The 20,618-nt window shown below is 39.7% G+C and overlaps 1 protein-coding gene across 9 annotated transcripts in view; it reads right to left on the reverse strand.

The window, feature by feature from the left end:
• LOC309608508 (uncharacterized protein) overlaps nucleotides 1-20,618 on the reverse strand; it is a gene marked incomplete at its 5' end in the record, with an annotated part of 555,765 nt that overhangs the window by 101,303 nt on the left and 433,844 nt on the right. For 7 of the 9 annotated variants that reach the window (XR_014232917.1, XR_014232919.1, XR_014232920.1 and 4 more), the window contains one exon: nucleotides 1,597-1,729. Coding sequence is in view for 2 of the 9 variants with exons in the window: in XM_082348787.1 (XP_082204913.1) it covers nucleotides 1,725-1,729 (5 nt within the window). Of the gene's footprint in view, nucleotides 1-1,596; nucleotides 1,736-20,618 lie in introns of all 9 variants that reach the window. The other 2 variants (XR_014232918.1, XM_082348786.1) reach the window with 1 other exon arrangement.

Raw genomic sequence — 20,618 nt, forward strand, 5'->3', positions numbered from 1 at the left:
GTTGCCAACAAATAAGTCTGTAAGTCCTGCATTTGGATGTAAATATTTGGGAGCTTTAGAATTGTCATGAGATGGACCCCAGGTCTTCTAATCCAATCAAAATGTGCCTTGCTAAGGTCTTATACCTAGGTAATGGCAGGATCTCCTCCTTGAAGGCTAGCAAAGCCAGACATAGAACTTCAACTTCACTGCTGAATCCAATGGCTTACAGGGCTCAGGTTCACTCCCAGAGCTGTCATAATTATATAAAGAAAACAGTCTGAAATCCTCCTTTTACCAGTCTCCTGAGAGTACGACATGTGTGAGCTTGTTCTTGAGACCATGGTCATCTTTGGGATACTGAAAACATTGAGTCTCTGGACTATAAATCTGGGGGTTGGACCTTAAAACTGGGCAATATCACTGATGTACATTATGAGTCCTTAATTCATAATCAGTTGGAATCCTCAGCTAGCATGCCTATTTGAGGGAGAGGAGTGCTCAACATTTAATATTCTTATTTCTTAATTAAATAATTGGCTCAATGTGGTTCTGCCAGCTCTAAGCTCTAACTCAGAATCTAGACAAAGTTGTGGGCAAAGCAGTCAGTATATGATGCTTATTTAGGAGTCCTTTTAGCAGGGAAGTGCCAAGAAAGAGCAAAATGTGTGAGCAAGGAAACAAAAATAAAACCTAAGGGTAAATTAAGATGAAGTAATTGAAGCTTTTCAAAAACTTGTATTTAAAAAAGAGCAAATGGATGAATATCTCAAGCAATGCCAAATATCAGATTCTGCCTACATGGTTGAATATATCATAAAGACCTTACATAGCAAAAGCAAAATTACAACTTTATCATCTCCTCGAAAACTTAATTCCCAAGTTCCTGTCATGGTCGGAAAACTTTTCCACAGACACAAAATTACTTGAAATAGGTTGGTGCCCTCATCCCAAGCAAGCCACCTGCTGCAAGTATAGCTAAGACTTTACTAAAACAAGTAGTACTTTCAGCAGGATGTTTAACATCTGGCTCAAGACTTAAAAAAATCTATGAAACTACTAGACTGCTATTTCTGAGAGTGCTAGGCTACTGACTACACTTGGCATGAAGGCTGGTGGTGGGGAGCAGGGAATAATTCTATATTTGAGCAAGGCGTCTTTCTTGAAAAAAAAAATCAGCTTTTTAGGACTTCCTATTTTCTTTTGAATTATCCAGGTTATTGCGTTTTTTTCCTCAAAAAAATTCCCCTCTAAAAAAAGATGCAAATAAGCTTGCATGTGCACACACACACATACACACAGTAGATGAAGTTATTTCTAGAGCGATCAACAATGCAAATTTTTGTAGTTTTCTTTTTTTAATAATACAAATCTTGATGAAAGACTGGGGAATATTAAGTTGATAAGATTGGACCAATTTCATCATGGGAATGGCAGTGATTTGTCCTCACTGGAATAACTTCTGTTTAGAGAATGGACTTGCCTTCTCTGCTGGCACCAGCACCACCATCCATGGACTCACTGAGTGCCTTAGAACCCATCAGATATCCCTCACAACACAGCGTCTGTCTGAGCAACCCGTTTCACAGCATAAAAGTTATGACACTTTGCTCTCACCTTTGGAGTTCTCTGGACTCACCGTCTACTTCATCACCAAGAAGGAGCTGTCCACTTAAAGTGGTGGTGTTGCTAACTGGGAAACCTGCATAGTTGGGGTGCTGTCTTCCAGAATGTGGTATATCTTCTCAACCTGCAACTGACACACAGAGCTTGAGAACAAGGTAACACAGTAGTAGTGATCCCTCTCATCATTACACTTAATAACCCACTGGCAGAGTCTTCACTTCCCGTTCCAGAACCTTGGGTTCTGTTGATCTGAAGGTCTTCATTCCCAAGGGAGGGATGCTTTCACCAGGGGACACAGAATGGCCCCATTAAATCTGAAACACAGGCCATCCCCTGATCAGGTTGGATTCCTCATGCCATTGAAACAACAGGCAAAACAGTCGTTGAAACAGGGCTGATAACGGTCTGGGGTGATTGGTTCTGATGAGCAAGAGGAAACTGGAAGTAGTTTCCTGATGAGGTTACTTTATGGATTGCCTTACCATCTCAGTTTAGCTTCTCAGCTTTTCTATCACCCATGTAAAACCTCCTGCATTAGGGACTTCCCTGGTGGTGCAGTGGTTAAGAATCCGCCTGCCAATGCAGGGACACAGGTTCAATCCCTGGTCTGGGAAGATCCCACATGCTGCGGAGCAACTAAGCCCGTGCACCACAACTACTAGTCTGCCCTCTAGAGCCCATGAGCCACAACTACTGAGCCTGCGTGCCACAACTACTGAAGCCCGCGCACCTAGAGCCCTTGCTCCGCAACAAGAGAAGCCATCTCAATGAGAAGCCCGCGCACCACAACAAAGAGTAGCCCCTGATCGCCACAACTAGAGAAAGCCCACGCGCAGCAATGAAGACCCAATGCAGCCAATAATAATAATAATAATAAAAATAAAATTTAAAAAACTTCCTGCATTAAATTTCCTGTTTCAAATATTTAGAGTGCTTCCTTAGGACCTTGATTGGTATAGTTTTGGGTATCAGGAGTGGTCCCAGGAAAATTCCCTCAAGAAGGGATTCTAGGGATTGAGTTCTTATCAGTTTGAGCACAGTTTCAGGGTTGTCCTACTTTACAGATGGAAAACGAGTTACCGGTACCCTTGGTATCTCGCCTTCTTCCTCTGAGTAGAACCTCTATATATTATCTGGGCTTATGGCCACCCAGAATAACCATTAGTCCTGACCAGCCTGACTTGCACCAGGTTTAGCCAGGTGACAAAGTTCTGGCCAATAGAATATAAATGGAAGTAGTATGTGAAACTTCCTGGAGCCATCTTTAAATGGAGTGGCTTGCACTTCCCTTCCCCCTTTCTCCTTTCTGCTGACTGGAATGTAGACATAAAGATATCTTGGATTATCCCTTAGGACAGCAGAAGTGAAAACTTGAAGGAGCCTTGGTCTCTGATGAATTTGAAGAACTTTCTTATCAGCCCAAAGGTTGGATAGAACCAGTGACATGGTCAGTGGCCCCAGGGAGAACAGAGGCTCTGCCCAGAGATAAGCAAGATCCGATACCTTAACTGGAGTGTATACGGACCCAGAATATAGGGTGTAAAGAGGCATCTCCTCTCCCATAGAAGGTAGATTCCTAAGTTTCCCCATACACCCATTTGCCAAGTTGAGAAAAAGGAGATAGAAGGGAAAAACTTCTGTGATAAGGAGAGGATCTTCAAATTCCTTGAATATCTACCCTCCAAAATTCAGGGATCAAAAGGAAATGGTTTAAACCAGAAGAGACCGAGAAACCATCACTGGAAGATTTAAGGTTTGTTTATTTGTTTGTTTGGTTTTCCTTGCAACCCAGTGGGTGGGGACTTAAGGACGCTATTAGATCAGTCATGGGAAATAAAGAATCAACATCTTGTTTGAATATGTGGAATATAGTGGGTATGAACAACTGATCAAACTGAGTTTCATATGGCTAGCCTGGCAGAATGCTGGAGTCATCGTTAGGGAAGAATTATGCATGTTAAAACCAGCAAGTCCACAGATCATAGTATGGTTAAAGCCATCAAGCAGATCATGGATGTCATTTCTTTTATCAGGAAATCCTATGTGGTAAGAAAAAGCCCAAAGTGATGAAACAACAGAGAATCTGATGAGCTTTACACATACAAGAATAATTCAGATACCCTGTAGGGAACTCTGCCAATACCAGGGCAAGAAGACATCTGTAAGCAAGTTGTAGAAACTTCAGAAAATGCAGCCCAGTCCCCAATAAAACCAAGACCTTGAACCCTGGTGACAAATGTCAGCCTTCCCGCACTGGAACTCACGTTCCATGAAGGCAGCGACAGTGCCTGCTTTTGTTGGCTATTGTGTGCCCAGTGCTCAGAACAGGGCCTGGTACCTAGTAGCTGTTCAATAAATATTTGATAAAAAATGGGTACATAACTTTTTCCTTATTTTCAAAACTTTCTACCATAAGGAGATGGTTCATTTCTATTCAGAAGGAAAGATTATTAAAAACTTCTTCAGAAATATGAAGTATAGTACTTTAAAATATTCCCTACTGATACCTCGAAAAGAAAATACTAGAGGACGGTGGAGCAAAAGTTACACACGTTGGAGGAAGAAAGTTGTGACTTAAGCAGGGGAAGCAGTGAGGGGCTCAAGGGCTTCTCAGGTTGGCATCAAGAGCCAGCGGCCCATGACGGCAACAGAGGTGAGGTGGGGGGAGCCAGAGGCAAGGATGGGCACTGTAGTCTCATACTGGCTTATATTTTCTCCCAAATATTTGGCGTGGTCACTAGAGGCAAAACACTGTTCTGGGCATTTTATTTCTACATCTCCTTTAATCCTCATAGCAATCCTTTTGGTAGGAAGATTCCCATTTAGCAGGATCAGAGAGATTAAACGATTTTCCCAAAGCCACACAGCTGGAGGTACACAGAGTGAGATCTGGACCAAGACTGTTTCACCTGAAAGCTTGGGTTTACGTCTCCAGCCTCACCTGGAACACCTTCTCAGGGAGCGCTCACTGGCGATCTCTGCTCCTCACCTATCCCTGGATCCCTCTTCTCAGGGTCAGCTCAGTGCAGCGAGAGGCTCTCAGGCTTCCCTTTCGTTAACACCAGCCCTATCTTCAGATGAAGCTTGGATGTCACTGCCTCCAAGTAGTTCTCCTTGATCACCTCTAACCGTGCTCTGGCACAGCCTTGTCACAATTGTGATGCTACATTCCATTGTGTGGTTATTTCATTAACCTGTCTTCCCCACTAACGTGGAGACAATATTTGTTTTCACTCTCCATTGTCATCCTAGTGTCTAGAACAGTGTCTGGCACGTAGCAAATATTGATAGATATTTGTTGAATGAATAAAGGAATGTTTTGAGTGTGAGAATCTGCTGCGGGGCTCATTTCTACAGTCTCTTTATTGATTGATTTCCTAGGACAGTGCACTAGGACACCCTTGTGTGACTTTTGATATGGGCCTCTGTTGAACGGAGGCCTGGGCTAGACAAAAGGGAATCAGGGCATAATGTTGATCAAATTCTTTTTAAAAATGCAGTATACAGTCAATTTTTCTTCCAAGGTTCTGACATAGTTACTCGGCTCTGAGGACGATGCATTATTAACAAAATTCTTAAGACACAGAGAAAAATTAAATCACTCCTTATTAAATTAAATTACTGAAGTGAAATATGGAAGGTTTCATTATCAAACATAGATCTTTGGAGATTAGTTTATAATCTAGTAAAATAGTTTACAAACTTTATACATTCCTTGTCTATCAATAACTCAATCTTGTGAAAATAAGATATTTGTGCTCTAAAAGACTCACACTCCTATAAATTGAATCAACTATAAACATCTTAAACTTTTAATGTTCAAAGAAATATATTGCAAGCCATATGTCTGATAAGGGACTTGTATGCAGAACATATAAAGAACTCTTGCAACTCAACAGTAAAAAAAGACAACTAACCCACTTCAAAAATGGGCAAAGCAACTGTTTACAATAGCCAAGACATGGAAACAGCCTATATGTCCATTGACAGATAAATGGATAAAGAAGATGTGAGATATATATATATATATATATAATGGAATATTACTCAGCCATAAAAAAGAATGAAATAATGCCATTTGCAGCAACATGGATGGACCTAGAGACTGTCATACTAAGCAAAGTAAGTCAGAAAGAGAAAGACAAATACCATATGATATCACTTATATGTAGAATCTAAAATATAACACAAATGAACTTATCTATGAAACAGAAACAGACTCACAGACACAGAGAACAGACTTGGTTGCCAAGGGGGAGAGGGGGTTGGGGGAGGGATGGATTGGGAGTTTGGGATTAGCAGATGCAAGCTAGTATATACAGGATGGATAAACAACAAGGTCCTACTGTATAGCACAGGGAACTAAATTCAATATCCTGTGATAAACCATAATGGAAAAGAATATGAAAACAAATATTTATATGCATAACTGAATATATATATATATATGCATAACAGCAGAAATTAACATGACATTGTAAATCAACTATACTTCAATAAAATAAAAAAATGGGCAAAGCATTTGAATAGATATTTCTCCAAAAAAGCTATAAGTATAGCCAATAAGTACATGAAAAGATGTTCAACACTATTAACCATCAGGAAAATGAAACCAAAACCACAGTGAGATACCACTTCACACAAACTTGGATGGCTATAATCAAAAAGACAGATAATAACAAGTGTTGGTGACAATGTGAAGAAATTGGAATCTTCATCTACTGTTGGTGGGAACGTAAAATGGTGCAGAACAACTTCAGAAAACAGTTTGGCAGTTCCTCACATAGTTAAACAGAGTCATCATATTACCTAGCAATTCCACTCCTAGATTTATACCCAAGAGAAATGAAAATAGTAACAAAGTGGGAACAATCCGATGTCCATCAACTGAGGAATGAATACATGAAATGTGGTATGTCCACGTAATGGAATATTATTCAGCAAAAAATAGGAAGGAAGGGCTGACACATGCTACAACATGAATGAACCGTGAAAACATGATGCTCAGTGAAGAAGCCAGGCACAGCAGGCCAAATATTGTAGGATTCCCGTTATATGATATGTCCAGAATAGACAAATCTATGGTGACAGAAAGTAGATTAGTGGTTGTTAGGGACTGGGGTTTGGGAGAATTAGGAGTGACTGCCAGAGGGTGCAGCACAATGAAAACTAGGGCAGTTCCCAGAAATCCATATGGATGAGGGGTGGGCAGGGGTCCCAGACAAGAATGTTTCTGTCACATGGTCACATATCAATTTCTTACAGATTTTCAATTTTATTTCTATGTTTATTACTATGTTTAGTCACCAACAAAGTCTATTTCTTTTTTTTTTTTTAATATTTATTTATTTATTTATTTGGCTGTGTTGGGTCTTTGTTGCCACGCACAGGCTCTTCACTGCAGCACACGGGCTTCTCTCTAGTTGTGGCAAGCAGGTTTTCTCTTCTCTAGTTGTGGCGCATGGGCTCCAGAGCGCGTGGGCTCTGTAGTTTGCAACATGTGGGCTCTCTATTTGAGGCGCGAGAGCTCAATAGTTGTGGCACACGGGGTTAGTTGCCCCATGGCATGTAGGATCTTAGTTCCCTGACCAGGGATAGAACCTGAGCCCCCTGCATTAGAAGGCGGATTCTTTACCACTGGACCACCAGGGAAGTCCCAACAAAGTCTATTTCTTATACGACTGTTAAGAAATGCTGTATATTTAGGTGGGCGTTCTCTGCAATCATAGGTTCTGGCAGTACTGACTACTCACTATGTTCTGGCAGTACTTCTTGGTAGGTAAGAGGACAGACTCTGGAGCAACATGAACTGGGTTAACACCCAGCCCCATCACTTGCTATGTGACCTTTGGGCAAGTTGTGTGAGCTGGGATGAGTTATGCAAACCTGCCCTGGCCGTTTCTTCAGCTGCAAAATGGGAATAGTAATATGCTCTGATGTCTTAGGGCTGTTGTGTAGTGCTTAGAGCAGTGTTGGTGTATGATGAGTGTTAACTATTTTTCTTTCTTTGTTAATTGTAACAGAATTTAGTCCTGTTTATTATTGTTTTCCCTGCCCCTGGGGAAACCTAATTTATCAGTTCTATTTTATTATGTTCACTTCAAAAAAATTAATAGACTTTATTTTTTACAGCATTTTAGGCTTACAGAAAAATTTAACATTAAGTACAGAGTTTCCATACCTGCTGCCCCCTCCCAACACACACGTAGTTTTGCTTTTAAATATTAACATCTTGCATTAGTATGGTGCATTTGATATAACTTATGAGCCAATACTGATAGATTATTAAATAAAGTCCAAAGTTTATATCAGAGCTCATTTATAATATTGTATAATCTCTGGGTTTTGACAAATGTATAATGTCACATATCCACGATTACAATATCATAGAATAGTTTCACTGCCCTACAAATCTCCCGTGCTTCACCTATTCATCCCTCCCTCTCCTGATCTACTAGCAACCACTGATCTTTTTACTGCCTCCAGAGTTTTGCTTTTTCCAGAATATCATAGAGCTGGAATCATTCAGTACTTAGTGTTTTCAGATTGTCTTCTTTCACTTTCACTTAGTAATATCTATTTAACTTTTCTCCATGTCTTTTCGTACTTTGATAGTTCATTTCCTTTTATCACTGAATATTACTCTATTTTTTTTGGATGTACCAGTTTGTCCATTCACCTAAAAATAGTATATCTTGGTTGCTTCCAAGTTTTGGCAATTATGAATAAATCTGCTATAAACATTCATGTGCAAGTGATTGTGTGGACATATATTTTTAGTTCATTTAGGTAAATGCCAAGGAACATGATTGCTGGATAGTATGGTAAGAGTATGTTTAGTTTTCTAAGAAACTACCAATCTGTCTTCCAAAGTGGCCATTATGAATTCCCACTAACAATGAATGAGAGTTCCTGTTGCTCCACATCCTCACCAGCATTTGGTATTGTCAGTGTTTTGAATTTTGGCCATTCTAATAGGTGTGTAGTGGTATCTAACTGTAGTCTTAATTTGCAATTCCCTAATGACATATGATATTGAACATCTTTTCATGTGCTTATTTGCCATCTGTATATCTTCTCTGGTGAGGTGTCTGTTCAGACCTCTTGCCCATTTTTAAATTGGGTTGTTCATTTTTTTATTGTTAAGTTTCAAGTATTCTTTGTATATTCGGATATCAGTCCCTTATTAGACATGTGTTTTGCAAAGATTTTTCTCCCCAACTCTGGCTGGTATTTTCTTTTCTTTTTTCTTTTTAACATCTTTATTGGAGTATAATTGCTTTACAATGGTGTGTTAGTTTCTGCTTTATAACAAAGTGAATCAGCTATACATATACATATATCCCCATATCTCCTCCCTCTTGCATCTCACACCCACCCTCCCTATCCCACGCCTCTAGGTGGTCACAAAGCACCGAGCTGATCTCCCTGTGCTATGCAGCTGCTTCCCACTAGCTATCTATTTTACATTTGGTAGTATATATAAGTCCATGCCACTCTCTCACTTCGTCCCAGCTTACCCTTCCCCCTCCCCGTGTCCTCAAGTCCATTCTATACGTCTGCATCTTTATTCCTGTCCTGCCCCTAGGTTCTTCATAACCATTTTTTTGGGGGGGATTCCATATATGCGTTTCTGGCTTGTATTTTCATTCTCTTAGTGTATTTGTTTTTTAAAATTCTTTAATAACTTCTTTAACCTTGATGTAATCCTCCTGCTCTTTTTCAGATTTGTTTTGTTTATTCTAACTTCGTGAGTCAAATGTTTATTAACTTAATTTTTTATTTGCTTTTGTTTGAACATGAAAATACACATTTTCTTAGTTTCTTCTTGGTGCACTGTTGGCTGAATCCCATATACTTTTTTTAATAACTAGGGGTTTTTTTTTGCTTTTTTTTTTTTTAAATTATAGCACATTGGTTGAGTGCTTTCTGAAAACTGTGCATGTTTCCACAACCATTTTAATTTTTTTATTATTTTTTAAAACTTATTTATTTATTTATTTATTTATTTATTTATTTATTTATTTATTTATTTATTTATGGCTGCATTGGGTCTTCATTGCTGTGCACAGGCTTTCTCTAGTTGCGGCAAGCAGGGGCTACTCTTCGTTGTGGTGTGCAGGCTTCTCATTGCGGTGGCTTCTCTTGTTGCGGAGCACGGGCTCTAGGCACACAGGCTTCAGTAGTTGTGGCACACAGGCTCAGTAGTTGTGGCTCGTGGGCTCTAGAGCACAGGCTTCAGTAGTTGTGGTGCACGGGCTTAGTTGCTCCGCGGCATGTGGGATATTCCCAGACCAGGGCTCGAACCCGTGTCTCCTGCATGGGCAGGTGGATTCTTAACCACTGCACCACCAGGGAAGCCCAATAACTAGGGTTTTTAAAATAACGATGAAAAGTGATAGATACACGGGCATTTAAAAAATAGTGAAGTAAGATTAAAAATGAAGACGTGCTACATGATGAACAGTTACTGAAATTAAATGATAGGGGATTTCCACTTCCAGATATGATGCAGTGACTTGCAACAGACTGATGCTCTCCTAAGATTGACCAGAGTAGCTGGATAAAATACAAAATTTCATCTGCTTGGAGACCACAGAGAACTGCTGAGCAAACAGGACTCTGGGTCAGGATTCTGGAGGAACGGAATTGCAGATTGGTGAGCAAACATTCTAGAACTACTCTGCCTTCAGGGAATTTGCCAATTCTTGGCACTGACTCAGGTAGAAGGCAAAGAAAGATAGAGAGCCACTGTTTACAGGCAGAGAACCAAGCAGAAATTCTAGCAATCTCAGAGACCTGGGGGCAAAAAGTGGAGTTTGGGACTGCCCAAATAGCCACAAGACCCCAGAGAGAGAAGTCGGGACTTCGAAGTGAGTCTGATGCTGTCAGTTTTCCTGGAGGCATTTGTCAACTTTTTAAACTGCAGGGAAGAAATATAAGACACTGGGAGGAAAGACAAAGGGCAAAGCAGAATTTTCTACACTTTCATAGTACTGAGAAAATTAAAAATTGAGGTTAGAACTGGCCATGAGAGAGAGGACCAATTAACAATCCAGGAGCTCAATTAGAAACCCCAAAGGACCACACAGCAGAAGCAGAGGGAACCAGAGGTAGACTAACTTGTGCCCAAAGTGCAACCCAACCTTGAATTAGCTCAGTCCCTGACTGGATTAAGGTAATTCATCACTTCATGACTTTCTGAAATGTACATCCAATCATTTACCTCATCTGCTCACGACCACCCAGTGATGCCCACTTCACAGAGAATCACATTCTGACTTACAAGGCTCCACATCGCCTCTCTTTTTCCCTTACCAGAGGAGTGGTTGAGCGTTTTTAGAGAAAGAAAACACCATTCAGAGTTTCTACAGTTTGACACACAATATATAGCACTCAATAAGAAATTAAAAAGTCTTCCTAAGAAACTGGACCAAGAGAAAAACAAAAATTAGAAGCAGATGCCCAGAAGAGACATCATTGGAGCTATCAGAGAGGGACATTAAAAGTTGTATAAATAATATGTTCAAGAAAAGAGAATTTCACAAGATAACTGGAATATATAAACAAGAATCAAATAGAAATGCCAGAATTAAAATTATTGAAATTGTCCTATGACCCAAGAATTCTATTCCTAAATATACACTGAGAAGAAATTTGTCCACGTATTCACCAAAGATATGTACAAGAATATTTTTAGAAGCTTCAGTTCATAATATTCCCAAACTGGAAAGTACCAAAATGTCCATCAATTGGTGAATGAATAGACAAGCTGTACAATGGAACACTACTCAGCTATATAAAGGGAAGAACTATTTTTATTTTATTTATTTATTTATTTATTATTTATGGCTGTGTTGGGTCTTCGTTTCTGTGCGAGGGCTTTCTCTAGTTGTGGCAAGCGGGGGCCACTCTTCATCGTGGTGCGCGGGCCTCTCACTATCGCGGCCTCTCTTGTTGCGGAGCACAGGCTCCAGACGCGCAGGCTCAGTAGTTGTGGCTCACGGGCCCAGTTGCTCCGTGGCATGTGGGATCTTCCCAGACCAGGGCTCGAACCTGTGTCCCCTGCATTGGCAGGCAGATTCTCAACCGCTGCGCCACCAGGGAAGCCCGGGAAGAACTATTGATACACCCAAAACTAAACCCTTCTTTCCATATTTCCTCTTTTCCTCTGTCAAGCCTGTCCCTCCCCCTTTTTTGCTCAGAGTAAAATTCATATAGTCAACGTTGACTACTCTGCCTCTTGCACATACAGCAAATAAAGTTGGCTCTGCTTTCAAAATGTGCTTCTTTCAAAATATCAGCTCCTTTCATGACTCCCAGCCCTGCCAAACCTACATAAACCATGAGCATTTCTCTCCTAGAGCCTTCAGGTGGGCTGCAGGCATCTGTACTTGCTTATTTACCACTCCCAGATGTGGGCCTTCTGAAATGTGCAATCCAATCATTTACCTCACCTGCTCACGACCACCCAGTGATGCCCACCTCACAGAGAATCGCATCCTGACTTACAAGGCTCCACATCGTCTCTCTTTTTCCTTGCTAAGTTTCAGATACACAGGCTTCCATACCCCCAGACTCCCTCTCAGGAACTTTCCTTGTTCTCTGTGACCTTCTCCTCAGAATTGCCATTGACTGAGAACCTCCTCACCTGTAAATGCCCCGGATGTTGATTCCCCACCCTGTGGGGGGCGGGGGGCAAAGATTGATGGGAGGCTAAAAAACACTGCTTGCCTTCAGGTGGGGGCAATGTTGGGATGAAATACATGCTCCAGAGCTGGCAATCAGGCCATGGCTGGACTTTACCTGGAACCACGTCCCTGCTCAGCCACTTCCCCTGCCTCTTCCTGCTTCCCTCCTTCCCCTTCTCCTAAGAACACTCCCCCACCTATATGGGAAAAGAATCTTAAAAAAAAAAAGGGTGGATATGTATATGTATAACTGATTCACTTTGCTGTATACCCGAAACTAACACAACATTGTAAATCAACTATACTCCAATTAAAAAAAAAAAAAAGAACACTCCCACAAGAAACCACGTACCTCAAATTCTTATCTCAGACTCTGCTTCTAGTTAGCCTAACCTAAGACACAGAGCTACTGCACAAGAAACAGCAGTGATTTGGCTAGAGAAATAGGCTTCAGTAGCCAATTTCCTGTACTATTTCTGTGGACATTGCCCATTCCATACAAAATGTCCAATTGGGGTTCACAGGTTTTGGAATCCCAAAACCCCAAATCTGCAATAAACCTACTAGTTAGTTAACAACATTTAAAGAGAAATCGATGTATCATAGGTAAGGCATGAACTCTCAGAAATCACTGCAACCAGGACAAAAGCCTTGGCATACTGTCAACTTGGAAAGTTAAAAATTCTGGAAACTAAGCCAAAAGAGAGAATACCTAGATAAAACGTCCATAAATCTTAGGGTAGAAGTTCTCCCTTTACCCAAAGAGTAAGGAGTAGTTTTTTAAAGCACCTCCTTTGAGTAAGTCTACACTGAAAGAGGCTTAATGGAAAAGTTCTAAGGACATTCACAGAAAGATAGACAAGATGAAAAGGCAGAGGGCTATGTACCAGATGAAGGAACAAGATAAAACCCCAGAAAAACAACTAAATGAAATGGAGATAGGCAATCTTCCAGAAAAAGAATTCAGAATAACGATAGTGAAGATGATCCAGGACCTCGGAAAAAGAATGGAGGCAAAGATTGACAACATGCAAGAAATGTTTAACAAAGATCTAGAAGAATTAAAGAAAAAACAAACAGAGATGAAAAATACAATAACTGAAATGAAAACTACACTAGAAGGAATCAATAGCAGAATAACTGAGGCAGAAGAACGGATAAGTGACCTGGAAGACAGAATGGTGCGATCCACTGCTGCGGAACAGAATAAAGAAAAAAGAATGAAAAGAAATGAAGACAGCCTAAGAGACCTCTGGGACAACACTAAATGCAACAACATTCGCATTATAGGGGTCCCAGAAGGAGAAGAGAGAGAGAAAGGACCAGAGAAAATATTTGAAGAGATTATAGTCAAAAACTTCCCTAACATGGGAAAGGAAATAGCCACCCAAGTCCACGAAGTGCAGAGAGTCCCACACAGGATAAACCAAAGGAGAAACACACCGAGACACATAGTAATCAAATTGGCAAAAATTAAAGACAAAGAAAAATTATTGAAAGCAGCAAGGGAAAAATGACAAATAACATACAAGGGAACTCCCATAAGGTTAACAGCTGATTTCTCAGCAGAAACTCTACAAACCAGAAGGGAGTGGCATGATATACTTAAAGTGATGAAAGGGAAGAACCTACAACCAAGATTACTCTACCCAGCAAGGATCTCATCCAGATTCGATGGAGAAATCAAAAGCTTTACAGACAAGCAAAAGCTAAGAGAATTCAGCACCACCAGACCAGTTCTACAACAAATGCTAAAGGAACTTCTCTAAGTGGGAAACACAAGAGAAGAAAAGGACCTACAAAAAAACCCTCAAAACAATTAAGAAAATGTTAATAGGAACATAAATATCGATAATTACCTTAAACGTGAATGGATGAAATGCTCCAACCAAAAGACACAGGCTTGCTGAATGGATACAAAAACAAGACCCATATATATGTTGTCTACAAGAGACCCACTTCAGACCTAGGGACACATTCAGACTGAAAGTGAGGGGATGGAAAAAGATATTCCATGCAAATGGAAATCAAAAGAAAGCTGGAGTAGCAACACTCATATCAGATAAAATAGACTTTAAAATAAACAATGTCACAAGAGACAAGGAAGGACACTACATAATGATCAAGGGATCAATCCAAGAAGAAGATATAACAATTATAAAAATATATGTACCCAACATAGGAGCACCTCAATACATAAGGCAACTGCTAACAGCTCTAAAAGAGGAAATCGACAGTAACACAAGAATAGTGGGGGACATTAACACCTCACTTACACCAATGGACAGATCATCAAAACAGAAAATTAATAAGGAAACACAAGCTTTAAATGACACAATAGACCAGATAGATTTAATTGATATTTATAGGACATTCCATCCAAAAACAGTAGATTACACTTTCTTCTCAAGTGCACACGGAACATTCTCCAGGATAGATCACATCTTGGGTCACAAATCAAATCTCAGTAAATTTAAGAAAATTTCATATCAAGCATCTTTTCTGACCACAACGTTATGAGATTAGAAATCAATTACAGGGAAAAAAAAGTAAAAAACACAAACACATGGAGGCTAAACAATACATTACTAAATAACCAAGAGATCACTGAAGAAATCAGAGGAAATCAAAAAAATACCTAGAGACAAATGACAATGAAAACACGACGATCCAAAACCTATGGGATGAAGCAAAAGCAGTTCTAAGAGGGAAGTTTATAGCAATACAAGCCTGCCTCAAGAAACAAGAGAAATCTCAAACAAACAATCTAACCTTACACCTAAAGGAACTAGAGAAAGAAGAACAAACAAAACCCAAAGTTAGCAGAAGGAAAGAAATCACAAAGATCAGAGCAGAAATAAATGAAATAGAAACAAAGAAAACAATAGCAAAGATCAATAAAAATAAAAGCTGGTTCTTTGAGAAGATAAACAAAATTGATAAACCATTAGCCAGACTCATCAAGAAAAAGAGGGAGAGGACTCAAATCAATAAAATTAGAACTGAAAAAGGAGAAGTTACAACAGACACTGCAGAAATACAAAGCATCTTAAGAGACTATTACAAGCAACTCTATGCCAATAAAATGGACAACCTAGAAGATATGCACAAATTCTTAGAAAGGTATAACCTTCCAAGAGTGAACCAGGAAGAAACAGAAAATAGGAACAGACCAATCACAAGTAATGAAATTGAAACTGTGATTTAAAATCTTCCAACAAACAGAAGTCCAGGACCAGATGGCTTCACAGGTGAATTCTCTCAAACATTTAAAGAACAGCTAACACCCATCCTTCTCAGACTCTTCCAAAAAACTGCAGAGGAAGGAACACTCCCAAACTCGTTCTATGAGGCCACCATCACCCTGATACCAAAACCAGACAAAGATACTACAAAAAAAGAAAATTACAGACCAATATCACTGATGAATATAGATTCAAAAATCCTCAACAAAATACTAGCAAACAGAATCCAACAACACATTAAAAGGATCATACACCACGATCAAGTGGATTTATCCAAGGGATGCAAGGATTCTTCAATATATGTGAATCAAACAATGTGATACACCATATTAACAAATTGAAGAATAAAAACTGTATGATCATCTCAATAGATGCAGAAAAAACTTTTGAGGAAATTCAACACCCATTTATGAGAAAAACTCTCCAGAAAGTGGCCTTAGAGGGAACCTACTTCAACATAATAAAGGCCATATACAATAAACCCACAGCAAACATCATTCTCAATGGTGAAAAACTGAGATCTAAGTTTCTCTAAGATCAGGAACAAGAAAAGGGTGTCCACTCTCACCACTATTATTCAATATAGTTTTGGAAGTCCTAGCAACAGCAATCAGAGAAGGAAAAGAAATAAAAGGAATACAAATTGGAAAAGAAGAAGTAAAAATGTCACTGTTTGCAGATGACATTATACTATACATAGAGAATCCTAAGGATGCCACCAGAAAACTACTAGAGCTAATCAATGAATTTGGTAAAATTGCAGTGTACAAAATGAATGCACAGAAATCTCTTGCATTCCTATACACTAATGATGAAAAATCTTAAAGAGAAATTAAGTAAACACTCCCATTTACCATTGCAACAAAAAGAATAAAATACCTAGGATCAAACCTACCTAGGGAAACAAAAGACCTGTATGCAGAAAACTATAAGACACTGATGAAAGAAATTAAAGATGATACAAACAAATGGAGAGATAAACCATGTTCTTGGGTTGGAAGAATCAATATTGTGAAAATGACTATATTACCCAAAGCAATCTACAGATTCAATGCGATCCCTATCAAATTACCAATGGCATTTTTTATGGAACTAGAACAAAAAATCTTAAAATTTGTATGGAGACAGAAAAGACCCCGAATAGCCAAAGCAGTCTTGAGGGAAAAAAACAGAACTGGAGGAGTCAGACTCCCTGACTTCAGACTATATTACAAAGCTACAGTAATCAAGACAATATGGTACTGGCACAAAAACAGAAATATAGATCAATGGAAAAGGGTAGAAAGCCCAGAAATAAACCCATGCACCTATGGTCAACTAATCTATGACAAAGGAGGCGAGGATATACAATGGAGAAAAGACAGTCTCTTCAATAAGTGGTGCTGGGAAAACTGGACAGCTACATGTAAAAGAATGAAATTAGAACACTCCCTAACACCATACACAAAAATAAACTCGAAATGGATTAGAGACCTAAATGTAAGACCAGGCACTATAAAACTCTTAGAGGAAAACATAGAAAGAACACTCTTTGACATAAATCAGGAAGATCTTTTTTGATCCACCTGCTAGAATAATGGAAATAAAAACAAAAATAAACAAACGGGACCTAATGAAACTTCAAAGCTTTTGCACAGCAAAGGAAACCATAAACAAGACGATAAGACAACCGTCAGAATGGGAGAAAATCATTGCAAATGAATCATAGGACAAAGGATTAATCTCCAAAATATATAAACAGCTCATGCAGCTCAATATTAAAAAAACAAACAACCCAATCCAAAAATGGGCAGAAGACCTAAATGGACATTTCTCCAAAGAAGACATACAGATGGCCAAGAAGCACATGAAAAGCTGCTCAACATCACTAAGTATTAGAGAAATGCAAATCAAAACTACAATGAGGTATCACCTCACACAGTTAGAATGGGCATCATCAGAAAATCTACAAACAACAAATGCCGGAGAGGGTGTGGAGAAAAGGGAACCCACTTGCACTGTTTGTGGGAATGTAAACTGATACAGCCACTATGGAGAACAGTATGGAGGTTCCTTAAAGAACTAAAAACAGAATTACCATATGATCCAGCAATCCCACTACTGGGCATATACCCAGAGAAAACCATAATTCAAAAAGACACACGCACCCCAATGTTCATTGCAGCACTATTTACAATAGCCAAGTCATGGAAGCAACCTAAATGCTCATCGACAGACGAATGGATAAAGAAGTTGTGGTACATATATACAATGGAATATTACTCAGCCATAAAAAGGAACGAAATTGGGTCATTTGTAGTGACGTGGATGCATCTAGGGACTGTCATACAGAGTGAAGTAAGTCAGAAAGAGAAAAACAAATATCGTATATTAACGCATATATGTGGAACGTAGAAAATGGTATAGATGAACCGGTTTGCAGAGCAGAAATTGAGACACAGAAGTAGAGAAAAAACATATGGACACCAAGGGGGGAAAGCGGCAGGGGGTGGTGGTGGTGGTGTGATGAATTGGGTGATTGGGATTGACATGTATACACTGATACGTATAAAATGGATGACTAATAAGAAAATAAATAAATAGTTTAAAAAAAAAAAAGAAGAAGAAAATTTCTAGGGAAAAGGTCAAATGTTCCCAGAGGAAAGGCACACGGCCTGTCTAGATCCCATCCCTGCGAAGTGGGGGTTTAATCTCTCAGGCCACTGTTTGGCGAGGAAGCGTCCATCAGCCAAGGGCAATGTGGGGAGCACACCTGTGTAAGCCATTGGCTGCAGCGCCTCCAGTCATTGGGGATGGGTGTGCCAGGTGGTAAAGGGAATTAAGGGTGTCAGCAACAGAGCCCACCGTACCTGCCTCCATTAAAAGCTGTTCAGACCGTGGGATATGAATCTCTGAGAGAATCATTGGAAACCAATTTCTTACATGTCACTAAAAAGTAAATCAAGCATTCAGGACCCCTGCCCTTGACTGCTCTGGGGGTGGATATGTGTTTGGAGACTTTTCCTTGCAAATATCCAATTCTTTCTTCTTAGGTTTCCCATGACCAGAGTTGCTCCCCATCACCCCTAAACTGGGGCTATCATAAACTCCTTACTCTTATCACCCAAAGTATTACTTCTCCCGCAAGCATATTTAGAGGACTGTCCTCATGGAGGGCCTCTGGAGCCCCCAGGCTAAGCTGACTGTCCTCCCATGCTTATCTCATAACCTTCTCAGTCATGGTGATATACACTAACCCAGAGGTTTGCTATAAATCATAACTTGAGCTGAACTTCCTGGTGAGTCATATATCAGCTCCTCCACTCTCTTTCTTTTAGTTTAATTTTATTTGACTCCAAGTAATACACTTACACAGATTTAAAGGTCAGTGTCCTCAGGGAAGAGTCTTCCAGTCTCCTTCCTGAGATGCACATGTTTGACACCGGAGTTCCTGTTTCAGACAGGGAACACGGTCTATGAAGCGTCATCACCCAGAATGCAAGCTTGACTCCTTTGTACAACATCTCTCCCCATCCTCAGCTGTGCAGATCTCCAGAAGGCTAATTAATCTCCCTTCTCCTGCCAGCATGTCCCTGGGCTGCCTGGGGTAGGGGGACTGATCTGAGAGTGGGTTCTATCAGCTCCACATTCGAACTATCAGCAAATCCTTTTCAGCTTTACCCTACAGACCCTCTCCTCCCCCCTTAGAGGTAACTGGTGTCTCTAATTCCTGCATCTTCCTTGGGTTCTGTGCTGGCAGTTCATCACTTATTTCTTGTTACCTTCACCACCTGCAGCCCCAGGTTTAAGATTTACCTGGTTGGCTAAGCCAGTTAACAGGTAACCATTTCACTTTCAGCCTTTCAAAATTCATAGAAATTTGTGTAATCTCTGGTTTTATTTGGCTGAACTCCTGTTCTCTTTGTTCTTCTGAATTGATGGCCTTTTTATTCTTTAACTCTCACTTTAATGGGGTTCATAAAGGAATAGATATACACGCTTGGGTGCAGCCTGCTGTATTTCTGGTGCATACTTTTCAGAATTTGTCTATTAGTTGGCCTTCCTCTGTCAGATTCTTGCTCAAATCAATAATAAATATCCAGAGGGCCTGAGGTGTATTACAGAAAAGATACGATTTTATTTTTTTACTTTCAAACAAAAACCCAGGGAGAAAGAAGGGGCAAAGTCTGGGGTGGGGAGAGGCCAACTAATTTCTACCACATTTCCAAGTCAGCATCTTTTTCTGGTGTTCTAGAAACATTGTTGGGGCTGACAGCGCCCCACCTCCCTGTCCCAGGAACTGAACTTTAAATAGGCTCTTCCAAAAGCCATTAAAGTGGGGTTTTTGGCCATCCCAGACCTTCTTATGTTCAAAGCTGAGCTGTTAAAGATTGCTTCTGTTAATTTGTGTTGTGAACACTGTCCTTGCTCTTTAAACTTACAGAGAGGTTATTCAGAAATAGAGATAATCTGTCACTTCTTTGTGGTCATCAAAAAACACACAAGTCCTGCCAAAGAGCACCCTTTGACTGAACTTGCCTAAGTCCAGCATCTAGACTACAATTTTTCTTGAAAATACGGTCCTATTTCCAACTTGATTGCTTTCTAATTATGAAGTGTAAGCCCATGGATAACCATTAGGGGGTGCAAGAATTTTAATGTAAGGTCCTCCTAAAGGCTGCTAATCAGACCTTTTTCATTTAATGGGCAAAGTGGACTTTTTCTTACGATTTTTAGAAAAACCTTTCAAACCACCATACATGTAAATATTTTTTGTCAGATTACCAAATGCCAAGAAAGTAAGAAAGAAAAACTAATAAATAGACTACCAGTCCATGTTTTAATATGAAACTTATTTACTCATTCATTCAACAAATATTTATTAAGCACCTACTACACACCAGGCACTGCACCAGACATTGGGGATTCAGCAACGAACATGCATTCATGCATGCCTCATGAGGATTCAACTTGCTTTCTCTCTTTCATATTGCTTAGCTGTAAGAATTCTTAATTCCATCACAGACTTTTTGCAGATGACATCAGAATATTTTAGGAGAAATTTTGGCTAAAGATCAGAAGAGAATCATTTTGCTTA

This window comes from Balaenoptera borealis (assembly GCF_965194805.1).
Source record: "Balaenoptera borealis genome assembly, chromosome: 12".
Lineage (NCBI taxonomy): Eukaryota > Metazoa > Chordata > Mammalia > Artiodactyla > Balaenopteridae > Balaenoptera > Balaenoptera borealis.